Source organism: Hippocampus guttulatus, chromosome 8 (assembly GCF_054856545.1).
Source record: "Hippocampus guttulatus isolate MCC_2025c chromosome 8, RoL_Hgut_1.0, whole genome shotgun sequence".
NCBI lineage: Eukaryota > Metazoa > Chordata > Actinopteri > Syngnathiformes > Syngnathidae > Hippocampus > Hippocampus guttulatus.
Window position 1 is genome coordinate 9,586,959 of NC_141268.1, and position 25,156 is coordinate 9,612,114.

General features: G+C 40.8%; 1 protein-coding gene across 4 annotated transcripts in view; it reads left to right on the forward strand.

Annotated features, from left to right (window-relative positions):
• arhgap9 (Rho GTPase activating protein 9) overlaps positions 1-25,054 on the forward strand; it is a 41,230-nt gene extending 16,176 nt beyond the window's left edge. The window contains exons 5-22 of one of the 4 annotated variants that reach the window (XR_015101589.1): positions 1,665-1,922; positions 2,223-2,312; positions 7,036-7,101; positions 9,486-9,632; positions 9,723-9,821; positions 10,687-10,748; positions 11,217-11,304; positions 12,380-12,475; positions 12,590-12,688; positions 12,842-12,947; positions 14,646-14,765; positions 15,248-15,346; positions 15,899-15,976; positions 17,491-17,544; positions 18,140-18,274; positions 19,704-19,809; positions 23,094-23,361; positions 23,454-25,054. Coding sequence is in view for 3 of the 4 variants with exons in the window: in XM_086117489.1 (XP_085973615.1) it covers positions 1,665-1,922; positions 2,223-2,312; positions 7,036-7,101; positions 9,486-9,632; positions 9,723-9,821; positions 10,687-10,748; positions 11,217-11,304; positions 12,380-12,475; positions 12,590-12,688; positions 12,842-12,947; positions 14,646-14,765; positions 15,248-15,346; positions 15,899-15,976; positions 17,491-17,544; positions 18,140-18,274; positions 19,704-19,809; positions 23,094-23,267; positions 23,454-23,484 (1,908 nt within the window). In the remaining variant the exon portion in view is untranslated. The remainder of the gene's footprint in view (positions 1-1,664; positions 1,923-2,222; positions 2,313-7,035; positions 7,102-9,485; positions 9,633-9,722; positions 9,822-10,686; positions 10,749-11,216; positions 11,305-12,379; positions 12,476-12,589; positions 12,689-12,841; positions 12,948-14,645; positions 14,766-15,247; positions 15,347-15,898; positions 15,977-17,490; positions 17,545-18,139; positions 18,275-19,703; positions 19,810-23,093; positions 23,362-23,453) is intronic. The other 3 variants (XM_086117489.1, XM_086117490.1, XM_086117491.1) reach the window with 3 other exon arrangements.
• The last annotated feature ends 102 nt before the right edge of the window (positions 25,055-25,156 follow it).

Genomic DNA, 25,156 nt, shown 5'->3' on the forward strand with positions numbered 1-25,156 from the left:
ATGTCCGACTGCATTTGGAGTGAATTGAATTGCGTCATAATTCGAGGGAATCGCATTGCGTCATCATTGGAGTGAGTAATATTCTGGTGTGACTGCGATTACGTTGCATCGAAGTAAGAATGAAAGGTACCGTAACATAATTGGAGTGATTTGTTTCTTTTCATAATTAGTGTAAATGAGGTCTTATAGCAATTGGAGCTAATCTCATCACGTCGTACATTCATACCTCATGATGACTGGAGTGAATGGTGTCTCATGACAACGCAGTAGAAGTCAATAATATCTGATCGCAATTGTAGTGGCATCTTTCAAGATCATTTTTCCAAAGAATTTACTTGACTTGGGAATGGTACAACTTTGAGGACATTTGAATGTCCCAATTCTCTCCTCTCCTCTGTCTTATCTCTAAATCCATCACCAATAAAAAAGTGCGTACTTGAATCAACTTACTGTATGTCAAATTTTTAATCACCAGAACTGTTGTGAAGCAGCTGCTAGTCTTTCATTCTAAAACTAATATTGCTCTATTAAGGTTGAAAAAGGTTGAAAGTCTGTTTCTTCTTCACCATCCAGTGTGACATTCAGTAGCTATGGCAGCTAAGGGTGCGTTTCATTCACCGTGTGCGCCTTTAATAATCCCCACAGAGAATCAATCATGTCAGTAATGACGTCAGGGCATCCCAGAATTACATCGAGTCCATGCAAGTCATTTATTCTCTCTCTCTCTCTCTCTGTCTCTCTCTCTCTCCATCTCCCTTTCAACCGAACTCATTGTGCGCTTAATCCCAGTAAGCAGGACATGCTGCTCTTTATCCCTTGAAATTTCTCTCACAAATAGAGTTTGTTAGAGTGGAGGAGAGAATTTACACACTTTGCAAAGGTTGGTTTTTTTTTTGCAATACCGCAAATAATAAAAAAATATTCCAACATAACATAACACATTTTAAAGAACTTTAATTACATTTTCAGGCTGAAATGGCAACCATCATGAAACTTTTAACTGTACGGGCAATGTTTTAAAGAACATTTCAATGTTATTAACAGTAAGACAAGTAATGGTCATTCCATTTCCTGTTCTGTGGTTATCATGACACTTTCACCATCACGCTTGTCTTCTTTGCCATGAGTGGAATCCTTCTATGGCGGTGTCACAAAAAAGCAAAACAATCTAAAGAAGAAAAAAACAAAACACATTTCATTTGGATGATTTCCATTCTTCGGTGGTCTTGTTTTCAGAATGTGAGCGATATCTAAGGCACCTGGAAAAAAAAACATTCTACCACAGGTTGAATTGGGCAAAATCCACATAGGAAGTCAGAACCCGAGATTGGAACCCAAAACCTCTTGACTGTAAAGCAGTTGTGCTGTGAGGTTGACATACAAACCGCAATGTCTAATTTCATAAAAAAAGATCTTCATTTCATGACCTCCCAGTAACCTCTTGTCTTAATCCGCAGTGACGTGTTCTTGCACTGCTTGTTGGATTTATTTGCTCTGCTCTTCAATCGTCACAGTTTCGCATGAAAGTCACAGGATCAATACATCCCGCGTTTACATTTTGATATGTAATACACATCTGTTTGCCTGCGTAAATCACTTAACTTGTGTGAGATCTCAGCACATTTAAAAACCATTTATCGTTACGCCTCTTTTTCTTTCTCCAGGTTCCGACAGAGTCCTATTTGTCCCAGCTGTCCTGGCAGGACTCGCCGCTCTACCTTCAACCGCAAGTAGACAGGCGTCCTTCGCGGACGGAGCCCCCCAGTCCGAGCCCCAGCCAGCAGCCTCTGCAGGTCATGGATCTGTGGGAGCAGTATGTGGACCCATCTTCTCTGAGAAGCTACTATGTCAACAGCATCACCAAGGAGAGATCCTGGAAGCCTCCTCGGAGAGCCCGTGGAGGCACCGGCAACAACAAGCAGGTTCGCCGTTCATTCTCGACATGTGTGTCATGACAAGTCTTCTCGAGATTAAGAGCTTTATTCATTGACATCTCCCGAAAGGGATGTTAGGAAGGTCAGAGTTTAAAGATGAAAGAGTCGTCTCCTTTCTATGCTCACTTAGTCCGTCAAAATCAGCACGAGTGAGATTATTTTGAGCCAAAGAACAACATGTAGCGAGGTGTGTGTTAAAAGAAAATCCAGTTCATCCAAGTTTTAAAGAAAAAATATTGAGCTGTGCGTTCTTTCCTCATTTTCACCCGCTGTCGTTTCCCCTCGCAGGTCCTTCCAGCACAAAACAAAATATTACCAAGAGAAACAAGCCGTCTGACGCTGCCACTTCCTGCAACCTCCAATGGTACATTGCACAGGGTAAGCTTCCTGCAAGCGTCCCACTGTGAATGGATTGTTTAACAACATGGACATGAATGACGTGGGTAGTGTCATGTTGTCATGAAAACTTGCCAGGTGGGTGCAGAATTTAAAAACAAATGCACCTTAAGACTATGTGTACATGCGACAATGACTTTCCTCCCCCTCCTCCCTGACATACAAAAGTTGCGATTTCATTTGATCATAGCCAAGAGGGCACCAAAGCCCAGTCTAATAGAAAATACGTTCCCATTACACAGGCCAAAAGTAGGAATATGTTTCTATGAGACAGAAATTGAGACTAGGTGTTGATGCCATGGCTTCTTTTCTCTGTCTATTTCTTTGGTAGTGGCCTCTGTGGCATTTTAGGGCTTCTTCAGGAAGAGCCAAATAGCGAATAGGTGAGTTTTTCTTGGAATATCAGGTCCCAAAATGAGTTAGTGAATCGGTGAATATGTGAGGCGCAAAGTAAGGAATATGCAGGGGATGCACTGTACATAGAGCAGTCTGCACACTCTAGTTTAAATGCCAAATTTTTGTGATGTCAAAAAAAAAAAGAGACCAAGATATATCATGTTTAAAAAATTATTCTACCCTTAATGTGATCTATAACCTGTACAATTCACTTGAAATAACAAATAAATCTCTCCGAAAGTGGGAGGTGCGTAATAATCACATGACGGCACCCCAAAGTCTCGCCGGCTTCACATACAGGCAAAGTTTTCAAAGTGACTCATTTTTTGTGGAGCCCTGTAAAAATATGATGCGGACATATAAGCTACTTTGTAATAAATATTTCATGTCAGTTTAGGGTACCCAAAGGGATCGCAGAGGCCCTGCTTGTGTGCAGCTGCATTATCTTAGTTGTTTATTTTGACTTCCCCTCTCAAAAAGATTTCTTTTGTTGCAAGTGTATAAATAAATAGATTGTAGGCTCTGTTAATGCTGGGAAAGGGTTTGAAATGATTTATTTTGGTCTCAGTTTTTTGTATTGCAATAACGTGGCATTTCAACAAGGCTGTGTTTTCATTATATGTTATTTCTATACTTTACTATGTTTATTTTCTCATGCAAGAATTCCTCTCAACTACTTTTAGTGGTGTAATGGTCCACAGTGTGCTCATTGGCTTGTTCGGAATGTTGCAACAATGTTTTAATTAGGCTCCCTCACAATAATCATGAGTTATTAACTACATTAGCATAATTCATACGCCAGTGTGTGCTTAGACAAATAGCCGGGCCTCTACATGCCTAGAATCAAAGCAAGAGTGAGATAAAGTATGAACATTAGCAAGCCTCCGAAGTAATTTTCAGGCTCATGCAGAGTGCACAGAGGCTCCGGACGAGCACTACGCACCGGATTAAGAACCCGGCTAAATTAAAAAGTAGGATTACATCTCTGTAGTTGCCCCATCATTGCTGACTGACTCTAACTGCCCCGTGACGCATTGCCGGTTAATCCCCCACAACCCCCGCAGGGAATGACGAGGTAATGCCTCTTTGAGCAGACGCGGACCAGCAGAAACCATTAGTTTAGACCCCGTGGGTATTTTGAAACCCAAAATATTACTACATCTAAATCACTCATCTCACTTGGACCTCCTCCTGACCCCCGCAGATGTCATTCACCACTTTCAATAGCTTTTAAACACTATGCCGACACACAATGTCGTGTTTAGGGGTTGATTTTGCATCATTTACATCGGCTAAAATACAATACAATACAATACATGCTGATTTATATAGAATGTTAAATGCCAGACCAGCGTTTTTTTTCTCGATGCCGAATCATCCTAGGCCTGATTCTCATTGTCTTGAATGAGCGTTTCGCATTTTTTCTTTGCATCATCCTTGCGTCAGTATTGTATCAATGAGTATAAAGCTCATCAAAAATACATTCTATGAGGGAAAAAAATGACATCAAAGGGGTGATTCCCCTGTCAAGGTTGTGCGACGTGCATTGACCCATATATGCCGCTTTATATTGGAGAAATGCGCCAACCACGTAGGAGCTCAGCCAAATGCAGTGTACTGTCACATGACTTTCTCATATTATTTCATAGTCCGAATGTTTTTTTGTAACATCATTAAGGTGAGCACTCTACTGAATTAATATAGTGTATGTAATGTACCATTGGTCTACTCCTACACATGCATATGTCCATTTTACTGCGTATTGTTTGCTCTATTGTACTTGTGGCTTGAGTTAAGTGGCTCATTTTTATTTTTTTAGGTCACATTTTTGATGTCATATTACCAACAGCATTGACTTTTTCTTCAAAATTTTACAAATAGGGCTCCATAATGTCAAGGTGCAAATTCATAAAAGAAGTTATTTGTCCACGGTGGTTTGGATGCAACATTCCAAAGATTTTTGAGTAATGCTGAGCTAAATTGCATTTATCGGACAGTTTTCCGTCTTACTTTTTCTCCCCCTTGACAAACAGGTTCTAATTTCTGTCATTAATGCTTTCGAAAGGGCCTTCTCACGGTGAGAAGTATTGCATCATCGTGCCATCAAAATGGTGAAATAGTGGTCACTACCACGAAGCTTGTGTAGTTGTAGCCGCAGTGAAGTAAAAACACTGGTTCCATAATTTCAAAGCTTCCTTGTGCAGTAGATGCCGATTGGCACCCTTTCGAGTGCCAAAATAGTGAACTCAATTTCTTAATGTCATGTTTAATCTTTACAATAAAATGCAAGCAGAAGTTCGAAGGTATATGATAAATGATCCACTGAGAACTGGAGGGGGCGAACTAATTTTTGCCATTCTGCAGGAGAGTGCTGAGTCAAAACTGAAACTAGACCATGATTTTAATATAGTATTAAATCTGAAAGATATGCCTAAACTTATTATGCTTTTAAAAAAATACGTTCGCTCACTATGTTTGTTTGTGTCTTATATGGAACTTGAGGGAGGTCTCCTGCCATGTTTGTGTTATTATACAAATTTAAAAATGTCAAGTTCCGCACAGGACAAGACTTGGCACCGTGCAAGCCGTTGGGCTGGGGTTGCCATGGCGATGTCACTGGCATCGCAGCAAAAGAGTTGAGTGTGCACCTTCCTGCTCGTGCCGCTGTACTTGCTGATAAAAGCAGCTTCCCCCTACAATGGGGAAGTACACCGGCCCAGCAAGGAAGGAGAGACGAGACACTTTGTCCTTTTTTGAAATGCGGCATGACAAGGAGTATCATCGTGACATGAGCCGACATAAAGGCCCCACAAGCGGCAAACTCGATGAGAATTTGGGTTTCAAATGCTCGTAGATGATGAATACGTTCGCAGTAAGTCTTTTTACACTTTAAGATTTCATTGGAACTAAAAGCAGTGAATTATTTCAACTCTTCGGCCGTGAGTCGCTGATGGTGTAGTGATGCACTCGCCTGGCTTGTGTACAGGCAGCGTGGGGATCGATTCCCACTCAGTGGCGGTCTGGATGTGGGTATGAATGGTTGTTTGTCTCGATATGTGCCCTGAGACTGGCTGGCGACCAGTTCAGGATGTAGTCTGCCTTTCGCCTGAAGTCAGCTGAAATCAGCTCCAGCAACTCTCCGCGACCCTGTTCAAGATAAGCGGTGTTGAAAATGGATGGATGGATGTTTATCTGTGTTCTGAGCCTTTCAGTGGGCCTAACAGTGTACTTGCGCATGTGTGTGTGTGTGTGTGTTTTGTTGGTGCAATAGTGGTTATTATGCAAATTAGTTGGTCACAGAGAGATTTTCAGAGATAGGTAGATAGCAGAAGACTAACTGGGTTGTTTAATTTTTTTTTTATTGCCGTTTGGGCAGGCACTCCAGAGATACCAATTAAAAAGTCAGTTTTTCATATGTCCCCTTGAAGCACTTCTGCATGTACACGAGTCCAACTAGTATGGATTTTTTTCAGAATAATGCCAGTTCCGATACTTGGCAGAAGAAAATTCACATAACCGATTAATTTCATCCATGCATCCATCCATTTTCGAATTCACTCATCCTCACACGGGTCGCGGGCATGCAGGAGCCTATGCCAGCTGTCTTCGGGCAGTTGCCGGCGTACACCCTGAACTGGTTGCCAGCCAATTGCAGGGCACACATAGACAAACAACCACCCACACTCACACCTGAGGACAATTTATAGTGTTCCATAAACCTGCCACGCATGTTTTTGGAATGTGGGAGGAAACGGGAGTACCCAGACAAAACCCAAGCAGGCACGGGGAGAACATGCAGACTCCACATAGAACGACAGAGTCGAACCCTGCACCTCGGCACTGTGAGGCAGACGTGCCAACCAATCGACCACCGTGCAGTCATCTATTCATTTGAAATATATAGTGAATAAAATGTCTTCTTTTTTGGCCCCTTAAACACGTACAACAATAAAGATATAAATTAAAGGCAGAACATTTGACTGCATGACGATACTTTTGTCCTCGAGTATTTCTTTAACTTTACACTAGAGAGAAAAAGCTGCAAAAAAACGGAACCTTTTTTTTTTTTATGGGGGAATGGTTGAATGGATTGATCGTTTTCTTATGGTGTAATATGTTAATGTTTAAAAAAACGTGTCGGCCATAATTTGACGGCGTTTGCTGATTTTTTTTTCTTTTTCCCGTTATGTCAGTTGTTCAGCTGGTTAATCAGTCGAGCCCTAGTATTTCCCCAGTTTGTGTCATAATTTTTTTTTTGCGTTCTTTTTTTTTTTTTTTTTTTTGCATCTAATAATGAAACTTCCTGTAGCTCTCACCTGATTTCCTGTTTGGAAGCCACCAGAGGAACACAGACGGCAGCTGGCGGATGAAACAGGTGAAAGTCTTGTCTTTCTCCAAACTTTCATGGGTAAAATGGGAGCCTTATGAGTCTCACCTTGAATTTCACCTTGCACGTAAAAGAATAGATGACGCTTTGAACCAACTTGTGAGAGGTTCTTGCTGCACAGCGGGAGAAAAAGCGGCTCTTCAGACTTTTGAAATTGTCACTGCATGAAAAGGTTCTTTACTTCCTATTATGACAGCAGCACAAACAAGAGCAGGGATCCTTTTTCGTCCACAGTAGGGGTGGTCGATTGAATCACTTTTTATCGGTTGAGTTCATTTTTCAAAGTGTGTCCCAGCTGATGTGCACTGCGTACACTAACAACATAGTGACAAACAGAGAGAAGCTAGTTGACCGAAGCACAGCCAGTGGTTCCATTTTAGCAATTTGTTCGCAACTCCCTCAGCCACTATTGATCCAAAAAGCTAAGAATGACTTCAGTGACGAAGGAACAGAAATGAGCCGAATCATTTTGACATTGTTTTGCATATGACAAGAAAGGAGCTCGGTGCAAGGCAACCTCTGAGTCAGTTGCACTCAACATTTCCAAAGTGATGATACTCATTTGTATCTTGCAAAAGCTGTTATTTTTTTCCACGTTGTAAACTTTTGGCCCAAGGTATGCCTTTTAAGTTCTTTTTTTGTTTTGTTTTTTTGCTCAGTTCGCCTTGAATCACCCATTGCGAAAACACCATGATCGAGCTGGCAACAGACATATACCAGTTGAGCCATGCAGTTTGATGGCATATTTTTATCATGTCTAATTGTTGGAACATTTTATAATGTGTAAGGGCTGTGATTGCCTACACGTTTTGACAAAGGGGACATTTTTTCACATTACCTGTAAAAATAAAATCAAATAAATATTTATTTCTATTACACTCGTCTATAGCAAATTTTAATTAGAGATCACATAATGTGACCCTTAACATGTTTCAAAGGTATTTTTCTAGCACATCAGGGGTTTTTTTTCAAATATTGAATTTTCTTGTTTTTTTAATTTTGGCTTATAAAAATTTGCAAAATCCAGATTTTACCATGTGTTGTCATTTATCAGTTACATTTCAGAAAAAAGAATCCACCTGTAGCTGAACCGAGCCCTAAATTAATACAACTGAATACATCACCATATCACATATTATTGTTCTATTATTATGACTGGCACGTGCCTGACTGCTAAGCACTCACAGCACAGCGGCCATGGGCTCAAATCTGTGCTCCGGCCTTCCAGTGTGAGGTTTACATGTTCTCCCCGTAATTAAAACTAATTATCAAGAGTCGAAAAGCGAACATTGCGGAAGGAAACCGTATGGCTGTATTATACGACCCCTTTGTTGGATTAGGCGCCTACACCAGATTGAGCTGCAGCGTAAAATAATCATGATGCACAAACTGTGATTTACATTCTATTTAATTATGTAATCATGCTAAATATTTCTACACTGGGGAACACATAGCGCTTTGTGAGTTGCTTGCCTTTCTTTTTTTTTTTCACCTATGCCCTACTTCTTATACCTACTCCACTCTATTTCCTTTGCGTGTCTGTGAGGAAAGAACCGAAACGGGGGCTTTTAAGGAGACAATTCACCTCATGAAAATCAATGAGCCCTCATTATTATTAGCTTTGCGACAGACGCTCTTCTCCACTGTATTCCTGCGGAATGCATTCAAGTAATGCCAGCTGCACGCTTTAGTTTCCAGAAGATCAGCATTTATGCAAAAATAAGGTGGTGAAATAGCAACTCATGGTGTTTCAAAAAAAAAAAGAAGCTGGTCTTAGTGCTACATGTTGCATCACAGAGGGGTGTGGGTGCATTTGGTTGAAAGTCTCTGTTGTAAAGGCCTCCTCTTAGCTCTTAGTTGCTTAATCTCCCTCGCTTGAAGAGTTGCAAGTTTATGGGATGTATGGTGTGATTGTTGAGAAAAGTAGGTTATTGGAATTGGAGAAAGGTACTTAATATGCCTTGGCATGGAAAGTTCCTGTTGTGTGACTGAATGTGCATGACTGTACGTGTTTGTACTCCCTTTCTTTTTTTTTATTTTTTATCGGGTGCTTTTGGTACAGCAACCTGCAGAGAGCTTAATGTGAAAAGCGTAGTGTAGTGGAAAAGCTGGTGGTCAAATTTTGAGTCGACCCGAATTTTGGTGAATGGTTTTTGGCCCAAGTGTGCCCTGTTTTTGACATAACCAGTCCAGTGTGTCCTCTCCCTCTCTCACCAGTCAGCTGGTGTAGAAGACTCAAAATGACACCCTCCCCCCCCCCCCTCCAAAAAAAAAGAAATGAATGTGGCAATTGTGGATTTTTAATGTTTTCACAATACACAATTAACACAAGTCTATTGGCTTTGTTTTGCACTTTGCCTGTGTTTGTGAAGAGCATGCAGCGCGCGGCATCCTCCGACACCATTAGCACGATGGCGCTCGGCACCGCCGGTCCACCGTGTCACGACTCTGCCCCCCCGCATGATGCCAAGCAACACCTCTCACACTCGCAGTCCATGATCCTGCCTGAGAATGGCAAGGTAGCCCCCGTCTCTCGAGGCCTTTTTACCACGATGTTTTTGTATTCAAACTTGCACATCAACAAGACACCATTTCTTGCCTCCTTTCAGCTGGTCCGGCCATGCCGAGACTACTCGTGCAGCGTGACCAACATCGTCGTGGAGCCGCCGTCTCCCGAGAGCTCTCCAGACGGCGATGGGGACACTCCGGTGAGGGAAAAACCACGTCACCTTTTTACTTTCACATCAAATGTCCCGTTTTTTCCTTCTCGTGCTGAAGTATATTTTTCAAGGACTTCTTTTCTTCTGCACATTAAAGGGGGAGCGGGAACTTTTGAAGTACTGTGGTTTGTCCCCACTCCCAAATGATACCTCTGTCATTGTGAACTCACTGAAAGTAAAGTTTTCCTTATATTGTACCTACAATGTAGTCGCATTGCTGCACGTACAACTAAATACATGTAAAGAGTTCTTCCATGCTGTAAATACATTTTTATCATCCATCCATACATTTTCGATGAAATATTTGTCACTAGGGTAGCTGTGAGAGACACAGAGTAAACATTAGATTGCTCGCCAGCCATTCGAAGGATACATATACACGAAGAACCATTCACACTCTCATTCAAGCCTTTGGGCAATTTAAAGTCTTCAATTTACCTGACATGCATGTGTTTGGATCGTGGGAGGAACATGTGAACCCCGCACTAGGAGGCCGAAGATATTTGAACCTGAAACCTCTTGACTGTGTGGCAGACATGCTTAGGACTCGACTCTGCTGCCTCTATTTTGATTGTTCTGAGAAAATTGTATTTATTTACCCAACAGACAATTACATTAGCCAAACACAATACCCCCCCCATCCCCTCCTCTCTGCAGCTCTGCTTACCTTGTGGCTTTGACATGATAGTGCTTCAGTGTTTGTCCTTGAAAATAACGGATCTTTCCTCAGTCTGCCTACCAAATCACAGGCTAAGAATCTTGTATGTGGGGATTGTATTATGCCATACACTACAGAGACATAACTATTTGTAGCCAAGCACTTAAAAATATATATATATGTGTGCCCTTGCAGGAATTGGAGAAAGCTGGCCTCTTGAACAAGACCAAGATCGCAGAAGGAGGCCGGAAACTCAGGTGACAGTGGATTTATAGTACCGGTAGTTACAGTAGTTATCATACACTAGAAACTCATAACAGTATGAGCACAAATCTAATAAAATAAACAATAAAATCTAATGAAATAAACAATAAAATGCCATCTTGCTCATTGCTTTAATATTAACTGTCACTCAAGAAAAAAAACCTGAAATGAAATATAATCCATCCATCCATCCATTTTCCGAACCGCTTGATCCTCACTAGGGTCGCGGGGGGTGCTGGAGCCTATCCCAGCCGTCTTCGGGCAGTAGGCGGGGGACACCCTGAATCAGTTGCCAGCCAATCGCAGGGCACACAAACAAACAACCATCCACGCCCACACTCACACCTAGGGACAATTTAGAGCGTCCAATCAGCCTGCCATGCATGTTTTTGGAATGTGGGCGGAAACCGGAGCACCCGGAGAAATATAATAATAAACAAATAAAACAACCTGTGTTGTAGAAAAAACTGGAGTCCATCGTGGGTGGTGTTGGTTGGAAACAGTTTGGTTTTCTTCAAAGATCCAAAATCACAGACGCCTTGCAGCTGGGTAAGACCTTGCAAAAGACTTGTGGTGAATGTGCTTGAGATATGAGTGACCAGTTTTTTTTTAGGATACAACTGTCATTTGGCCACTTTTTTTTTTGTTTTTTTTTTTTGCTTTGACTTGGGAGCACAAGCTTGACATATGAGCAATGTATGGTGGAAGCGAACTAAACTCACTCCAAGGCCTCTTGCTGTTTATTGCCACTCCCAGTTGAAGTATTCTGTCACACTCAACATAAAACGGAGATTCACAAATTCTGTGTTTCAAACAATCACACAGCTTTCCCCGAGAAAAGTCCACTCAGTTAAATGCTAGCAGCCAATGCAAAACGCCTATTTAGCCTGCATGCTAAGGGTAAACGTCAATAGTTGTGGTTTTAGAAGCTCTTTGAACACAAATGGTGGAACAACAGACAGATAATGTGACAGTACTCACAGGCAATTGCTATTTCTGCTCTCCAAAAAAATGAAAATATGACAGCATTTGACCGAGTCACCTCTAGTAGTGTTAAAAGAATTGTTGTACAGAGTTGGTGGAACATATTACTAGCATTTCCATTCATTTCAATGGGAAAACAAGATTTGAGATACAGTTCTTGAGGCGCAGCTGTACTCTTGTCCATCAACTCTAGTAAGACAGGATTTAGACATGGAAAGGAGTCTATGGTTCCATACAAACCAAACAACAAAAAACATGCCACATTTTAGTGACCATTTCCCTTGGAGAGCCATTATGACTGAAATCATATGAAGAAGTGAAGAATAACAGTTTATTCAACTATTGTTTAAGTAATGAGGTGTTTGGCAACAAGAAAATGCTTACAATGTCTCTCTTATTTATTACATTTGAGAATTTGAAATTTTGGTATATATTTTAGCAAGCATCATGGAAGTTGCCATATTTGATTTGGTATTTTCGGGCCACATAAAATGATGCCGCGGGCCAGATCTGGCCCCTGTGCCTTGACTTTGACACCTGTGGTCTACAAAATATGTATTGTTAATGTTGTCATATTGAGAATATGGTCTGTTGTCATTATTATTATTATTTTTATTTTTTTTATTTTTAACGACTTAAGAAACCAGGAAACAGTCGCCCAGAAAGCAGCGTTGACCTACGAGGGGCCAAGCTACACTGGGCCAATGAGCTGTCCAGCAAGAAGAATGTTTTCAAGGTACGGTCAGCACCCAAGTGGGGGAGTTCTTATAAACACTACTGTTTCACACACACACACACACACATACACACACACACAGTACTACATTGTGTTTCCAAACGTGTGTTCCAGCTGAGGACAGTGACGGGTAACGAATTTCTGCTGCAGTCAGAGACAGACTCTCTGATCAAGGAATGGTACCACACCATCCAGAACGTCATTGACAGGCTGGTGAGAGACAGGAAAACACATCCTCTTAAGTCCACTTGACTGCTTTTGTACTATTTTCAAAGTGGCAAGCCAATCGCGGGAAATACATGCCGTCTAGTAGTTGTAAATCTTTTCGAATGTGTTTTGTTGGTAATGCTATTCTGGTTCTCCCAGGACCGTGAAAACCCGCTAGACAATGTCCTGCTGTACTCCCTGAGGAGGGCCGGCAGCGTGGAGATGCTGGACCACAGTGGTGACGAGGACGACAGGCGATCGTCTCGTAAGTGCCGCCGCTTGCCTTTATTTGGGTGTCTACCCGCCGCTTCTTCACCTTGCCTTAACCTCCTCCGTCCATTTGATCACAGTCTTGTAAATACAGTACAAATGCTTTATTGTAATTATGGCGAATCTTCATGCATCTTTGCTTGATATTTCTGGCACTTTCACTTGTACTCCACTACTTTCCTCAATAAAATGTATATTTTTGCTCCAGTATGTTTTCCCCAAACCATCTTCATCACAATGGCATGAAAGAGTCATCTTAAAGGAGGAAGTGCCCCTTATGCCCACCTACAACAGCAACAACAAAAATATTGGCATACAAAATCCCCTCGTCCAACCTGAAGAAACACATCAAGTGATACTGTATGTCAAATCATATTTGCTCTTTGAAATGCGTTGAAATGCCATTATTTCATTCTATTAAAAAAAAAAAATCACCAACCAAATTTTCATGCTAAAAATAACACTAAAATAATAATATCATAACATCATAAAATAGAATGTAAAGACAGTTTGTGCATCATGATTTCAGGCTTCTTTGTCCTGCTCTGTCTGTTATGTGCATTTTGGCCACCAGGTGGGCAGTATTATACATACAGACATAATATGCATCGATTTGATTATGAAACACAAAAGACTTTTGCAACTAAGCTGTGTCATACGTACTTGTTTATTTCTGCTGAGGATAAATAATATATGCCTGTGAGTATCGTTATATTGTCTATCTCCATTTGTTACTGCAATATTTGTGTTCCTACATCCATTACTTAAGGGATTTTAACACTGCAACATCAATGTAGTTTCCTTAGCTCATGAATGGCATTTCACATTATGTGGAGCTTTAAGCTAGTGTGGCCAAGTTATGTTTTTTGGTGAAATACACAACATGTACTGTAATTCTTTTTGTTGGATTTTTTACCGTAAACAAACTGGGAGGAGCAAAATTTAAAAAAAAAAAAGCGAAAACAACTTAAACTTGAAGCAAGCTCTGAGGCTCATATTTTGAAAAGTTGTTCACTTTCTTCTACTTTTTGTGGAGTTTCCTACCAACAGCCAAGTTTCGTAACTCAAACTGTTGGTTGGATATCAAGAGCAAAAAGCTGAGCCGACGGCTTGTCTTAGATGAATCCAGCGCTTTTGCCTTGGTTCCAATGAGCTGAATTCACATTATAAGATATTTTTCGGTGCACACAAGACCATTTTTTTCTCAAATCTTGTTCACAAATGTTTTCATATACATCTCACTAAGCACTCGTCCTTTGCCGAGATAATCCATCCACCTCAAAGGTGTGGCATGTCAAAAAGCTGATAAAACAGCATGACAATTTGCACAGGTGTGTTTTGGTCTGCCCACAATAAAAGGCCACTCTAAAATGTGCACTTCTACTTGACTTATCATCATCATCATCATCATCATTGCTTTCTCTCAACCTCCACGCAGGGTTCTTACACCCCGCCATCCTCTCCTCCATCCTCTCCTCCATTCAGCCCGCTTACATTTTAGCCTGGCCGCCGTGGCAGCTCATCCCGCCATCGGCCTCGTCGCACCTGCGGCGTCGCCCCGCCCTCCCGCTTTTCATCCTCACCACCATACCCTCACATCTGCTGAGGCACTCCGCGCTGACCTCCTCCTCCTCTTCCTCCTTCTTCTCCTCCTGCTCCTTGTCTTCCTCCCCATCCTCTCCTCCCCTCGCAGTCCCTCGCTCGGCATCCAACCTGGAGAACACTGAGAAGAAGAGGGTGAAAACCCGGCTGAAGAAACTCATTCTGAAGAGGCCTCCTCTGCAGGCCCTGCAGGAGAAAGGGCTCATTAAAGGTACATTATCTCATTGATTTTTTTTTCGCAATAAATGTAGATCCAGATAAAAAAAATGATTGCCCAATGAGATGAATGTCTCTCCAAAATGTGTCAATATTTTTACTTAATAAAAACATATTAACCTTTTCATGCACCCCGACAAATAAAATGAACAAATAAAACGTGAAATATTTTCCTTTTTTTTTTTTGTTTTTTTGGTAGCGCATGTTCTAATTAGGGTCAATGATAAACTATGTAGATGATGATCTGGGACTGCTTGTCAGCCAGTCACACACAACAACCCTTCAAAATCACATTCAGGACAATTGTCTTCAAATTGAATAAAACATTGGAATGAATGTGCGTTAAAAAAAAAATCCAGTACTTTACGTCTTTAATCAGAACAGTTTTTCAGATTTTGTTGAAATACAATTTACATTCTATGAAACCTTTAGGTCATGAATGTTGTGTGCGTGCGTGCGTGTGTCGCTGCCCATCAGATCAGGTGTTCGGCTGTCGACTGGAGATGCTGTGCGAACGGGAGAAGAGCACTGTGCCTCGCTTCGTCAGGCTTTGCACCGAGACTGTTGAGAAGAGAGGTAAAATGCAGCAGCCGAACAGTCCCTCGGTCCACGAGTCCAATAAAGAGGCTTTCTCTTTATTTCTACTGTGAGATGAAATATAGATGACGTGCCTTTCTGCAGGGCAATTTTGACGACATCCTGAAACCTAGAAGAGTGTAGGAGAAAATACATATCCTGATTTTTGTCCCTTACGTGCTAGGTCTAATCACCTCTGCCAAAAGATAGTCTTTTCTCTTTTCTTTTTAATTGAATATGTACCAGTGTGCTCACTTTATAGGACAATCCAGCCACTGAGAACTGGAGTCGGCTAAATCCGTTTTTGTCATTTCTAAGTGCAGAAATGAATAGAAAAGGGCAATCTTCTAATTGTCCCAATTCTTTAACTTATATTTAATGCCTCTGTGAACGACAACGACATTCAGTTCGAGTGCAGAATTTTGTCAACCGGTGTTTTGCATCCCATGCGTTTGCTATGTTTGTAAGATTAAAACTACAAACCCTTCATGTTTCCCATGCCAGCTACAAAGAAAAGTACAATGATTTGTGCGCTGTGCTGTGTTGTGGCAGGTCTGGATACTGACGGCATCTACAGAGTTTCCGGCAACCTTGCAGTCATTCAGAAATTACGCTATTTGGTCAACCATGGTGAGAATTTCTGCTCTTGAATGATTCATTGATGTACAGACAGTCACGTTGGGTCACATAATAATGGCCATTGTGAGCTAGTAAAATTCAAAAGTAGACATGCTACATGGTTTACTGGTGTTGTTGTTTTTGTTTTTTTAATGTGTCAGAATGGGGCAGTTTATTTTGAATCTATAGCTAGCTAGTCACAGTACATCACATCATTTTTCTGATGTAATTCTTCATACTAAGTCCTCGGTGAACATACAGTATATTTTTCACCAAGAAATTAAATAAAATGTTGATGTTGCCTCAGGGTTATTTTTTTCAGCTGGAACTGGGGCCTTTGACAAGATGGTGGGAATTATGAACGGTTTTGAAAAAGATGTAGTTGTTAGCACAACATCTCTGGGCGTTTGCCAAGAAAGCATAAAAAAAGTGAGGGAAAGCCTACTAGAACTTCTGAACTTTATTTTAGGTAAAGGTTAGTATTGCTTCCATTGAATGTCTTCAAGGGTGGGTGGCTTTATATTAGTGGTTCTTAACCTGGGTTTGATCGAACCCAAGGAGTTCGGTGAATCTGTCTCAGGGGTTCGACGGAGTCTCAGCCATGGAGGTTAAGACACAGCCGACTCAACATGTCAATTCGTTTGGACACGCCCGCTTGGCCATCACTGGCTGCAGATGATCACATTACGTTGCTTGTCCAGTCAGTGCTGTGGGAAATTTTGTTCGCTCAGTAGTCAACGTATGACTGTCGTGATAGTACGGCGTAAAATTTAAAAACAATTATACTTGAGTCTTGAAATTTGATTTGCTTTTTTTCTGTTTTTTAAATAATGCATTTTTTTTGTCTTGAATTTGGAAAAAAGTCATATTTTTGTTTTTCAAGGGTTCGGTGAATGTGCATATGAACTGGTTTGGTTCGGTACCTTCAACAAGGTTAAGAACCACTGCTTTATATTATTTTTATAATTGTTTACAGTAGCTAATAAGAGCAAATATGGTTCCTTTTCTCATAACACTACAAAGACAGAACATAAAACAAGGTGCATTTAAGTAAGGGGTTTTGCACATGAATCATGCATATCTTAATCCATCCATCCATCCATTTCCTAATCCATTTATCCTCACGAAGGTCTTTGGGCAGTAGGTGCGGGACACTCTGAACTGGTTGCCGGCCAATCGCAGGGCACACATAGACGAACAACCATCTGCGCTCACACTCATACCGAGGGACATTTTAGAGTGTTCCATTAGCCCGCCATGCATGTTTTTGGAATGTGGGAGGAAACCAGAGTACTCGGAGAAAACCCACGCAGGCATGGTGAGAACATACAAACTCCTCATAGGAAGGCCGGAGCCAGAATCGAACCCTGAACCTCTGCATTGTGAGGCCGATGCCCAGCCTAACCAGTCAATCACCGTGCCGACCAATTTTGATCCTGTAATAATGATTATTTTTGTTGTATTTTCTGGTCTTATCCAATCGCGAAAGGTGGTAATTGTGCTGAGTAACTTTGTGGTTCTTGCAGAGCGGGCAGTGACCACTGATGGCCGTTACATGTTCCCAGCAGAGTTGGTGCAAGGTAGACCTTAATGGATGAGGACTTGTTTTTTCTTTTTTTCTTGCCCCGGCCTGCTTATATGCATTTCACACACTTGCTCCGGTGTTTTTTCTTTGTTCTGCTAGCCTTTAGTGCTTAACAAATGGATTACAATGTTTTAGAAACAAGGGGGGGGGGGGGGGGGGTCTTAATTCATGCTCGAATTTTATTTTGAAAACAAATAGTGCAATGCGAAAAGCATGCTGAAAATTAGAGTTCGCATTTAAGCACTTCATAATGCTGGATGTTTTTTCTCGGCTGGTTAGGTTCTAATACATTTGTTAAGCACTGTATGTTTGTCCCTCAGGCCTCTGCTTAATTTGCGGTGAGAACATGCAAGCAGTGGGTAAAGTCTGCCATCTAGTGGAGGAAACAAAGAGTGCTCGAGCTACTCTGACAAATAATCGTGTGGATGATATTTATACTGTCACCACATACCGTCTTTTACTTTCACTCATCTTTTTTTTCCTTGTTTCCGCAGCAGCTGCAAGCCTCAATTTTGGGCCTCATCGGTGGCCGCCGCTTGCGATCAAACTATCCAGTTGAAATTCTCGCCTGTCTCTCTTGCCTGTCTCAGAGGAGAAGCTCAACTTGGACGAGAGCGAGTGGGAGGACATCCATGTCATCACGGGAGCTTTGAAACTGTTCTTACGTGAGCTACCCGAGCCGCTGGTGCCCTACAGCTTCTTCAGCGATGTGGTGGACACCGTCAGTAAGTGGACATGGTGGGCGTGGCCATTACACTTCATCCAATCATCTTTTTAGTCGAAGAGTTCGTTTTCACTACAGGAACTGGTTATAAATATATATAGATAGATAGACTCTTTGAAAATCAGTGATAGACATTCAAATAAAAATTGCTGACCCCAAAAAAAAACAAAAAATAAATAAATCGGAATATGTGAATTCATTGTTACCTGACTGTAATTTGAAGTGATAATATCACTATTCACCACTAGATGGCAGACATGGCTTAGTTGTGCTCACCCAGGGCTTTACACTGCCCTAAACGAAGTAAATGAGCCTAATATTTTTGTTTTGTTTTTTTTTGCGGCGGACAAACCTAGTGCCACAATAATATTACAATTTTCAGTGAGTAGATTTTTTTGAAAAAATATATCATGAGTTCTTGCTCTTCATGTGGGTTTGATGTTCAGCAGCTTTATGCCGTCATTGCAATTTTTTATTTTATTTTTTTGGTGAGCGTCTTTTGCACATAAAAGCAAATTACAGTCCGTGGTTGATTTTTTGTTTGCTGAAACCCTTTGTTGTTGGGTAAGGATCGTGGATCTTTTATACATGAATGTATTATGAAGAAAGACGTTTATGAAGAGCATGTATTTTGCCCATATGCACATCTTTTGTCCATATCTGAAATCGCATTTTTGTCATACATCTGGTTTGGAAGTGCGTGGTCTTATGTGCCCCCCCCCCCTCCCCAGTCGCACTGATGAAAAATGGTGGCCCCCTCCAGTATTTATGTAAACTGCCCATCCCTGATGTGCAAAAACAAGTCACACTCACATGAACACTGATGGACACTTTCAGGTCTTCAATGAATTGAATTTTCCAAAATTGAATTATTCATTTTTGTCCTCACTACTATTGAGATCCAATAATTACCAATAAAACAGTGTTAAAAGGGAAAGTCAAGTCAAAAATGTTCTTGACAAAAATATGTTCTATGCACACCTCTTAGTCTGAACACGCCATTCAGATAAAAATTGCATTTGGGGAGTGAGCCAAAAAATCTACCTTCCAGTTTAGGGAGTGGCTATTTTGCCTTTCACTCCCACTTGCTGTCGAATGAAAATGTGACATCACAATGCCTTAGGGCTCAAGTAACAACCACCAAGGCTCACTTGTTTTCAGGATTTGGTCAAGTGACCCCCGCAAACTGAGCCCTTTAGGCTCTGTGATGTCATTTTCAGATGACAACAAGTGGCAAAGTGGCCAACCTTCAAGATGAACAAAAAATGGGTGGGTTTTGCTGCTTAACTATTCCACGAACGCAATATTAATCAGACTTGGACTAGGGGGGCCGCATAGAACATATTATTGTCAAGAAAATGTTTGCTTTGACTTCCTTTTAAAACGCAAGAGAACAGAAATGACTTCTCGGTGGTGTTATGTTGTTGCAGAGGTGGTGGACTACGCGGACAAAGTGGAACGTCTGAAGAGCGTCGTGCACAGCATGCCTCAGCCCAACCACGACACGCTGCAATTCATCTGCCGCCACCTCAAACGGTAACAAAGAAAGATTGTGCAGACTTTAAAGTGTCTAAACTTGGTACGGGAATCAATAACACAGAGCGGAAACGAACATGTGTTTCATTGTTTTTGCTCTATTTTAAAAGACAGACAAGAGAAGTCGGTGCCTTTGTTTTGAATAATTACATTCACAATTCCTGCACATTTTTCGATGTAAAACTATTCTATGGACTGTTTTGTATACAGTATTTTGTGAGACGATTCTGTCTCACCTGGTCTTTCACCTGCATTCTAAAAATCTAAAAAAAAGTAATAAATCAATTTTGGTCAAGATGTAGAATGAATAACTCTGTAAATAAATGAAAAATTCAAAAACATCAGTCTAGCCAAATTTAAAAAATGGCGAAAATGTTTGAATAAAATGTAAATTAATTGCTACAAATTTATAAATAACACACCATTTAGGTAAGGCAAGGCAGATGTATTTATGTAGCGCATGTCATCCACAAGGATCCTCAACGTGCTTCACAATGAAAAAAATACATTAAAAAACATCAGAAGTTAACACATATAAAAGCAAAGTAAAAAAAATAACAAGTAGCTTACTAAAATTACTGGTAAAAAACAAAAACCTTACAGCTCAAGGCTCATGGATGGATGGATGAACTTCATGATTTGATTGGAATTTGGCCACTAGAGGGCATAGTTGTCCTCATGTCACTTTTGCGTGTGTGCGCGTTCCTGTTTTATTTTTTGTTTGCTTGTTGTTGTTTTTTTTTTTGCAGTGTGCGTGGGCGTGTGCGCGCATATGTCAAGCATCCCGTAGGGTTGTGCGAGGATCCCCTTTTTTTTTAAACATTGCACAAAATGTGTGTGTTTGTCAGCACTGTACTCCTATCTGACGGGCGGTATGTTGGGTGGGTGGGCTCCGTCCTTTTATCAGCCTCTCGCCGACTTATCCTTGCGTTCCCTTTCTACTCCCGGAGAGGGAAGGTCCCATGGGAGCCTTGCGGTTCGTCTCCTGGAAGGCGCACCGCCGCCGCCGCCACCACCGCTGCTCCCTCGCTCCCCCCTCTTCCTCCCCTCCTCCGTGTCCCTCCATGCCTCCCCTCTCTGTTTCATGTGGAAGTTTTGAGCAATTGCTGGCCGCTCCTGCGGCTCGGCGGGAACGGCATTTTTAGAAGAATGCTTCGTGCGGTGGCCTCGACTCATTCCTGAGTCCCCCTACACGCACACTGGAACATAACGCGCTGGAGTTCGCACACTAACATAGGTGGAAGCAGACGGATTTAGACACGTATGTGTGGACATCTGGGTCGTAAAATGGCACTTAGATGAACACGACACGCAAAGGCAACACGTCACCCGTGTTTTAGTTATTCCCATGTTTGACTTTATTTCGACAATTTAGACATCTGGATTGTGAAAGGTACACAAACACCTCTTGAATTTCATTGCAAGTTATCCAAAAAGTCAACAACTTTTTCACGTTTGAATATTTTTAGGCAATTGCTGTACAACAATTGACTTGAAAAAGGCTTAAAACATGAAAGTGGAACTTGGACCTAAGTAGGAAATGGTGCAAAAAGTGAAGCATGCTTTAATTAATTAATTTATGTATGCTTGCCTGCATCTGTGTGTGTGTGTGTGTGTGTGTGTGGACATCGGGGTTGTAAAAGGCACTTGTGTATGAACCACTCATCGGCAAACACATAAGCAGTATGTCATAAACTCATGCAAAAAGTGGAGCATTTTTAAAAAAAGATTTTGGCATCAGCCTTATACATGGCAATGTGCATATGACACTCAAAGTACCGTACATCAATTTCGAAGGAAATCATACCTAAGACCCCCCCCCCCCCCCCGCCAAAAAACCCCAAAAACACAGTTTTAGTCCTTTTTGACTGTTTTTTTTGACAATTTTAGACACACCACCAAAAATGAATACAAAAAGGTTGCTGATATGTAACTATTTTTCATCAATATCTTTTGGAATAGGCGAGAGCATTAGGCACTCAAATATAGTGAATATAATTTAAAATGGTACAATAAGCAGGAAGGCAATTTAATGCATATGCATTTGACCATTTTTAGACAGTTGAGACACCTGGCTAGTAAACGGGAGTAACATGGACATGCCACTCAAATTTAGTAAGGCATCATTCAAAAGGGGGAGAACTCATTTGTAAACATTTCACTGTTTTAGGTGTGTGTGTGTGTGTGTCTATAAATAGGTTTTTAAAGGTTATTAGCATGATCCTAGCACTCAGACATGTCAGCAGAATTAAGGAGGAAATTGTACAAAAAAAAATGAAGTGCTGTTTTGTTCATATCTCTCGAAAACGTTGACATTTTGCTGTCTTGCTTGGAAATTGCAGCAACATGGTAGCCGATAAGATTTTAGTAGGAAATGATACACAAAGTGAAATGCTCATTTTGTTCACATTTAATGTATTTTAGGAGATTTAATTCTGCATGTGTGGGCATCACAATTGTGATGTCCAGAATTTAGTTGAAAATCATCCAAAATTTGAATGCTTTAATCTTCATATTGTATCTGACCTCCGAGCACTATTTTGTTGACGTATATTTCAAGATTTCTGGTCAGTCAAGGTTTTAAAAGGCAGAAAGATGGCACTCAAATTTAGTAGGAAATCATAAAAAAAAAAGTGAAGCACCATTTTGTAAATATTTCAATTTTAGGTGATTTAGTCTCATGTGACTGTGGGCTGTAAAGGTTACTAGCACGAACATGGCACTCAACATGTCAGCAAAATTTAGTAAGGAATTGTGTAAAAAGCGTAATGACTTAATTCATATTTGGCAAATGTTTGACAATTGAGACACCTTGCTTTTCAAAGGCGTGTGACAATGATACTTGCATTCACTGTGGTTGTGTTGAGTAGGAAATCATGCAAAATGAAATGTATATTTTGCTGATTTATTAATCTCAAAAACAACATGTCGGGAGAATTTGGTAGGAAATGACACACACGTGCAACTTTGTGATACAAATAGTAGAGTAGCGTCTTGCTCATATTGTACCATTTTTAGATGATTTAATGGATGTGTTTGAACTGTAAAGATATTGTAAACATGGCAATAAAAAAAAGCACATTAGTGTGGAATCATAAAAAGTCTCTATTTTAGTCGAATTTGACTACATAAAAAAATGTTGAAATGAAAAATTAAAACTAAAGTATTTGCAAATGTTGCATTTTTTTTTTTAAAGATAACTACAACAAGACAATAAATTTAACAATTCATCAAACTGATGAAACCAATTCTAATAAATGTTAACTCTTGTGTATGTCCCGCAGCGTTTTGGAGCACTCAGACGCCAACCGTATGACAACGCAGAACATCGGCATCGTCTTCGGGCCCACGCTGCTGCGGCCCGAGTGCGACAACGGCAACATGGCGGTGAACATGGTTTTCCAGAACCAGGCAGTGGAGCTCATCCTCAACGAGTTCGAGCACGTCTTCAGCAGGAGGTCCGCCGCCGCCGCCTCCCCGTGATCCTCCCGAGCGAGCGGCGTACCAGTGGCGTTCCTGATCTCCCCTCCCACATTCACAAAGATAACGCGGGCGAGACATGTGGCCGGCATATAAAATGTTAGAAGCTATAGTCGAACAAGCCCATTTTTAGCTGCCATACTTTTTTTGCCTTTTGACTGCAGATGTGGAGCCCAGCTGTCAATTCTCCCTTGATATTCTCCTCGAGTGAAGCCAAGCCAGTGATAAATAGTCCCCAGACCCCCACCCAGACCACCTTCCTGTTCCTCTCTTCATGCCACAAAAAGAAGCCAGGACAGAACCGTCCCACTGTGAAACACATGCGCCCGACACCTCCATGCAATGCGAGTGGCTCTCTGGTAGGGACAATGGAACCTCCAAAGTGGAACGTTCTGATTCCAAGTTGCTCTAATTTTATTTAAATTCAACCTTTTTTTTTCTCCCGTTGGAACGAATGTAATGTGGATTCATTCATTCCAGGCTTGTCAAACCTTTTAAGGATTATGTTAATATTTGTAAGTCAAGTGAGACACTGTATCACAAAAACGACTAACATTAGGATACGGTCGCATTTTTAAAAAAATTACTATTATTGTAAGCCGTTGTTACATTATGTACAGTTTAATGATTAACACTTAAATACAGCAAAATTGACTGTGCTTGAATTCAATAAAAATGTATTGTTCGTACATTGAAATAAATTATCTAAATATATGTTTAAAAGATTAAATGTGAATGTATGACATAAAAGTTAAACAAATTAAACTCTAATACGCAAATTTGCTGTACTGGGAAAAAAAAAAGTTTGAAGAGACTAACATGCAGTTTGATTTCATTCAGTGATGCTTTCTCTTACCACTAGAGGGAGCCTGCATACCACTAGTGATACCCATACCACAGTGGAGACACGGTATGCTCAAATAAAGTGTAACGACTCACCATTTCAATAACATTGCAAGCCAATTGTTGAGCACTTACAAAAATAAACTAAAGCTAATATATTTTAAATAAATTTATTAGACATAACAAAGAGTCAATTGTTTTAATAAAATAGAAAATTTGAAATATTGTGTTGTCATTTTCATTCATTTATTTCATTAATTGATTTGCATCATAATATACAATATTTGGAAAGTAAACACATTTACATTCATTGAACAATATTGAATGTATTCATTGTAATTTAATTTATTAGAGGTTATGTAATTTATTGTAGGTAAAATAAAAAATAAGATATGAAATGCATTTAAGACTTACACCTTTTTGTTTTAACCTCTTCAACAAAGGAACGTTAAATGTGACCTTTCAGCAAAACCGGTTTGCCCACCCCTAGTTTAGATGCTTGGACGTTCCACGATACATGCAACTGCAGCCAACCGAGAGGGCAGAAAAAAAACGGTGGCCAACCGAGAGGGCAGAAAAAAAACGGTGGCCAACCATGTCACTATCCAGACAACAGCGTTCACTCAATGTGCCAACAGGGCCGCCGTGTTCCCTTTTGTGGATACTAAGTATGTGCGTGTGAGTGTGTGCGAGTGTGGACCTCACAAGCTTCTCCTTCCTGTACACTGTTCAGATGGACCTTCTATTTTTTATGGCCTTTGCTAGGTGTACAGCACTCATGTACCTAGTGTATGTTTCATAGCCTTTAGTGTTTGTCCACCAGTAGTTCACCTTGATTCCTTTGATCCATTTTGAAATGCGTCGTGCAGTCACATGGACCTGTTTGTTACCCTCCTAATAAAAGACATTTTTGTCCAATTTAGTGAGATTGAAAAGATTTGTTTTTTCTTTTTAAATGTACATTTTAGGAAAACTTGTTGGTCTATTGGTTAGCACGTTTGTGTCGCAGTCGGTTTTGGGCTCA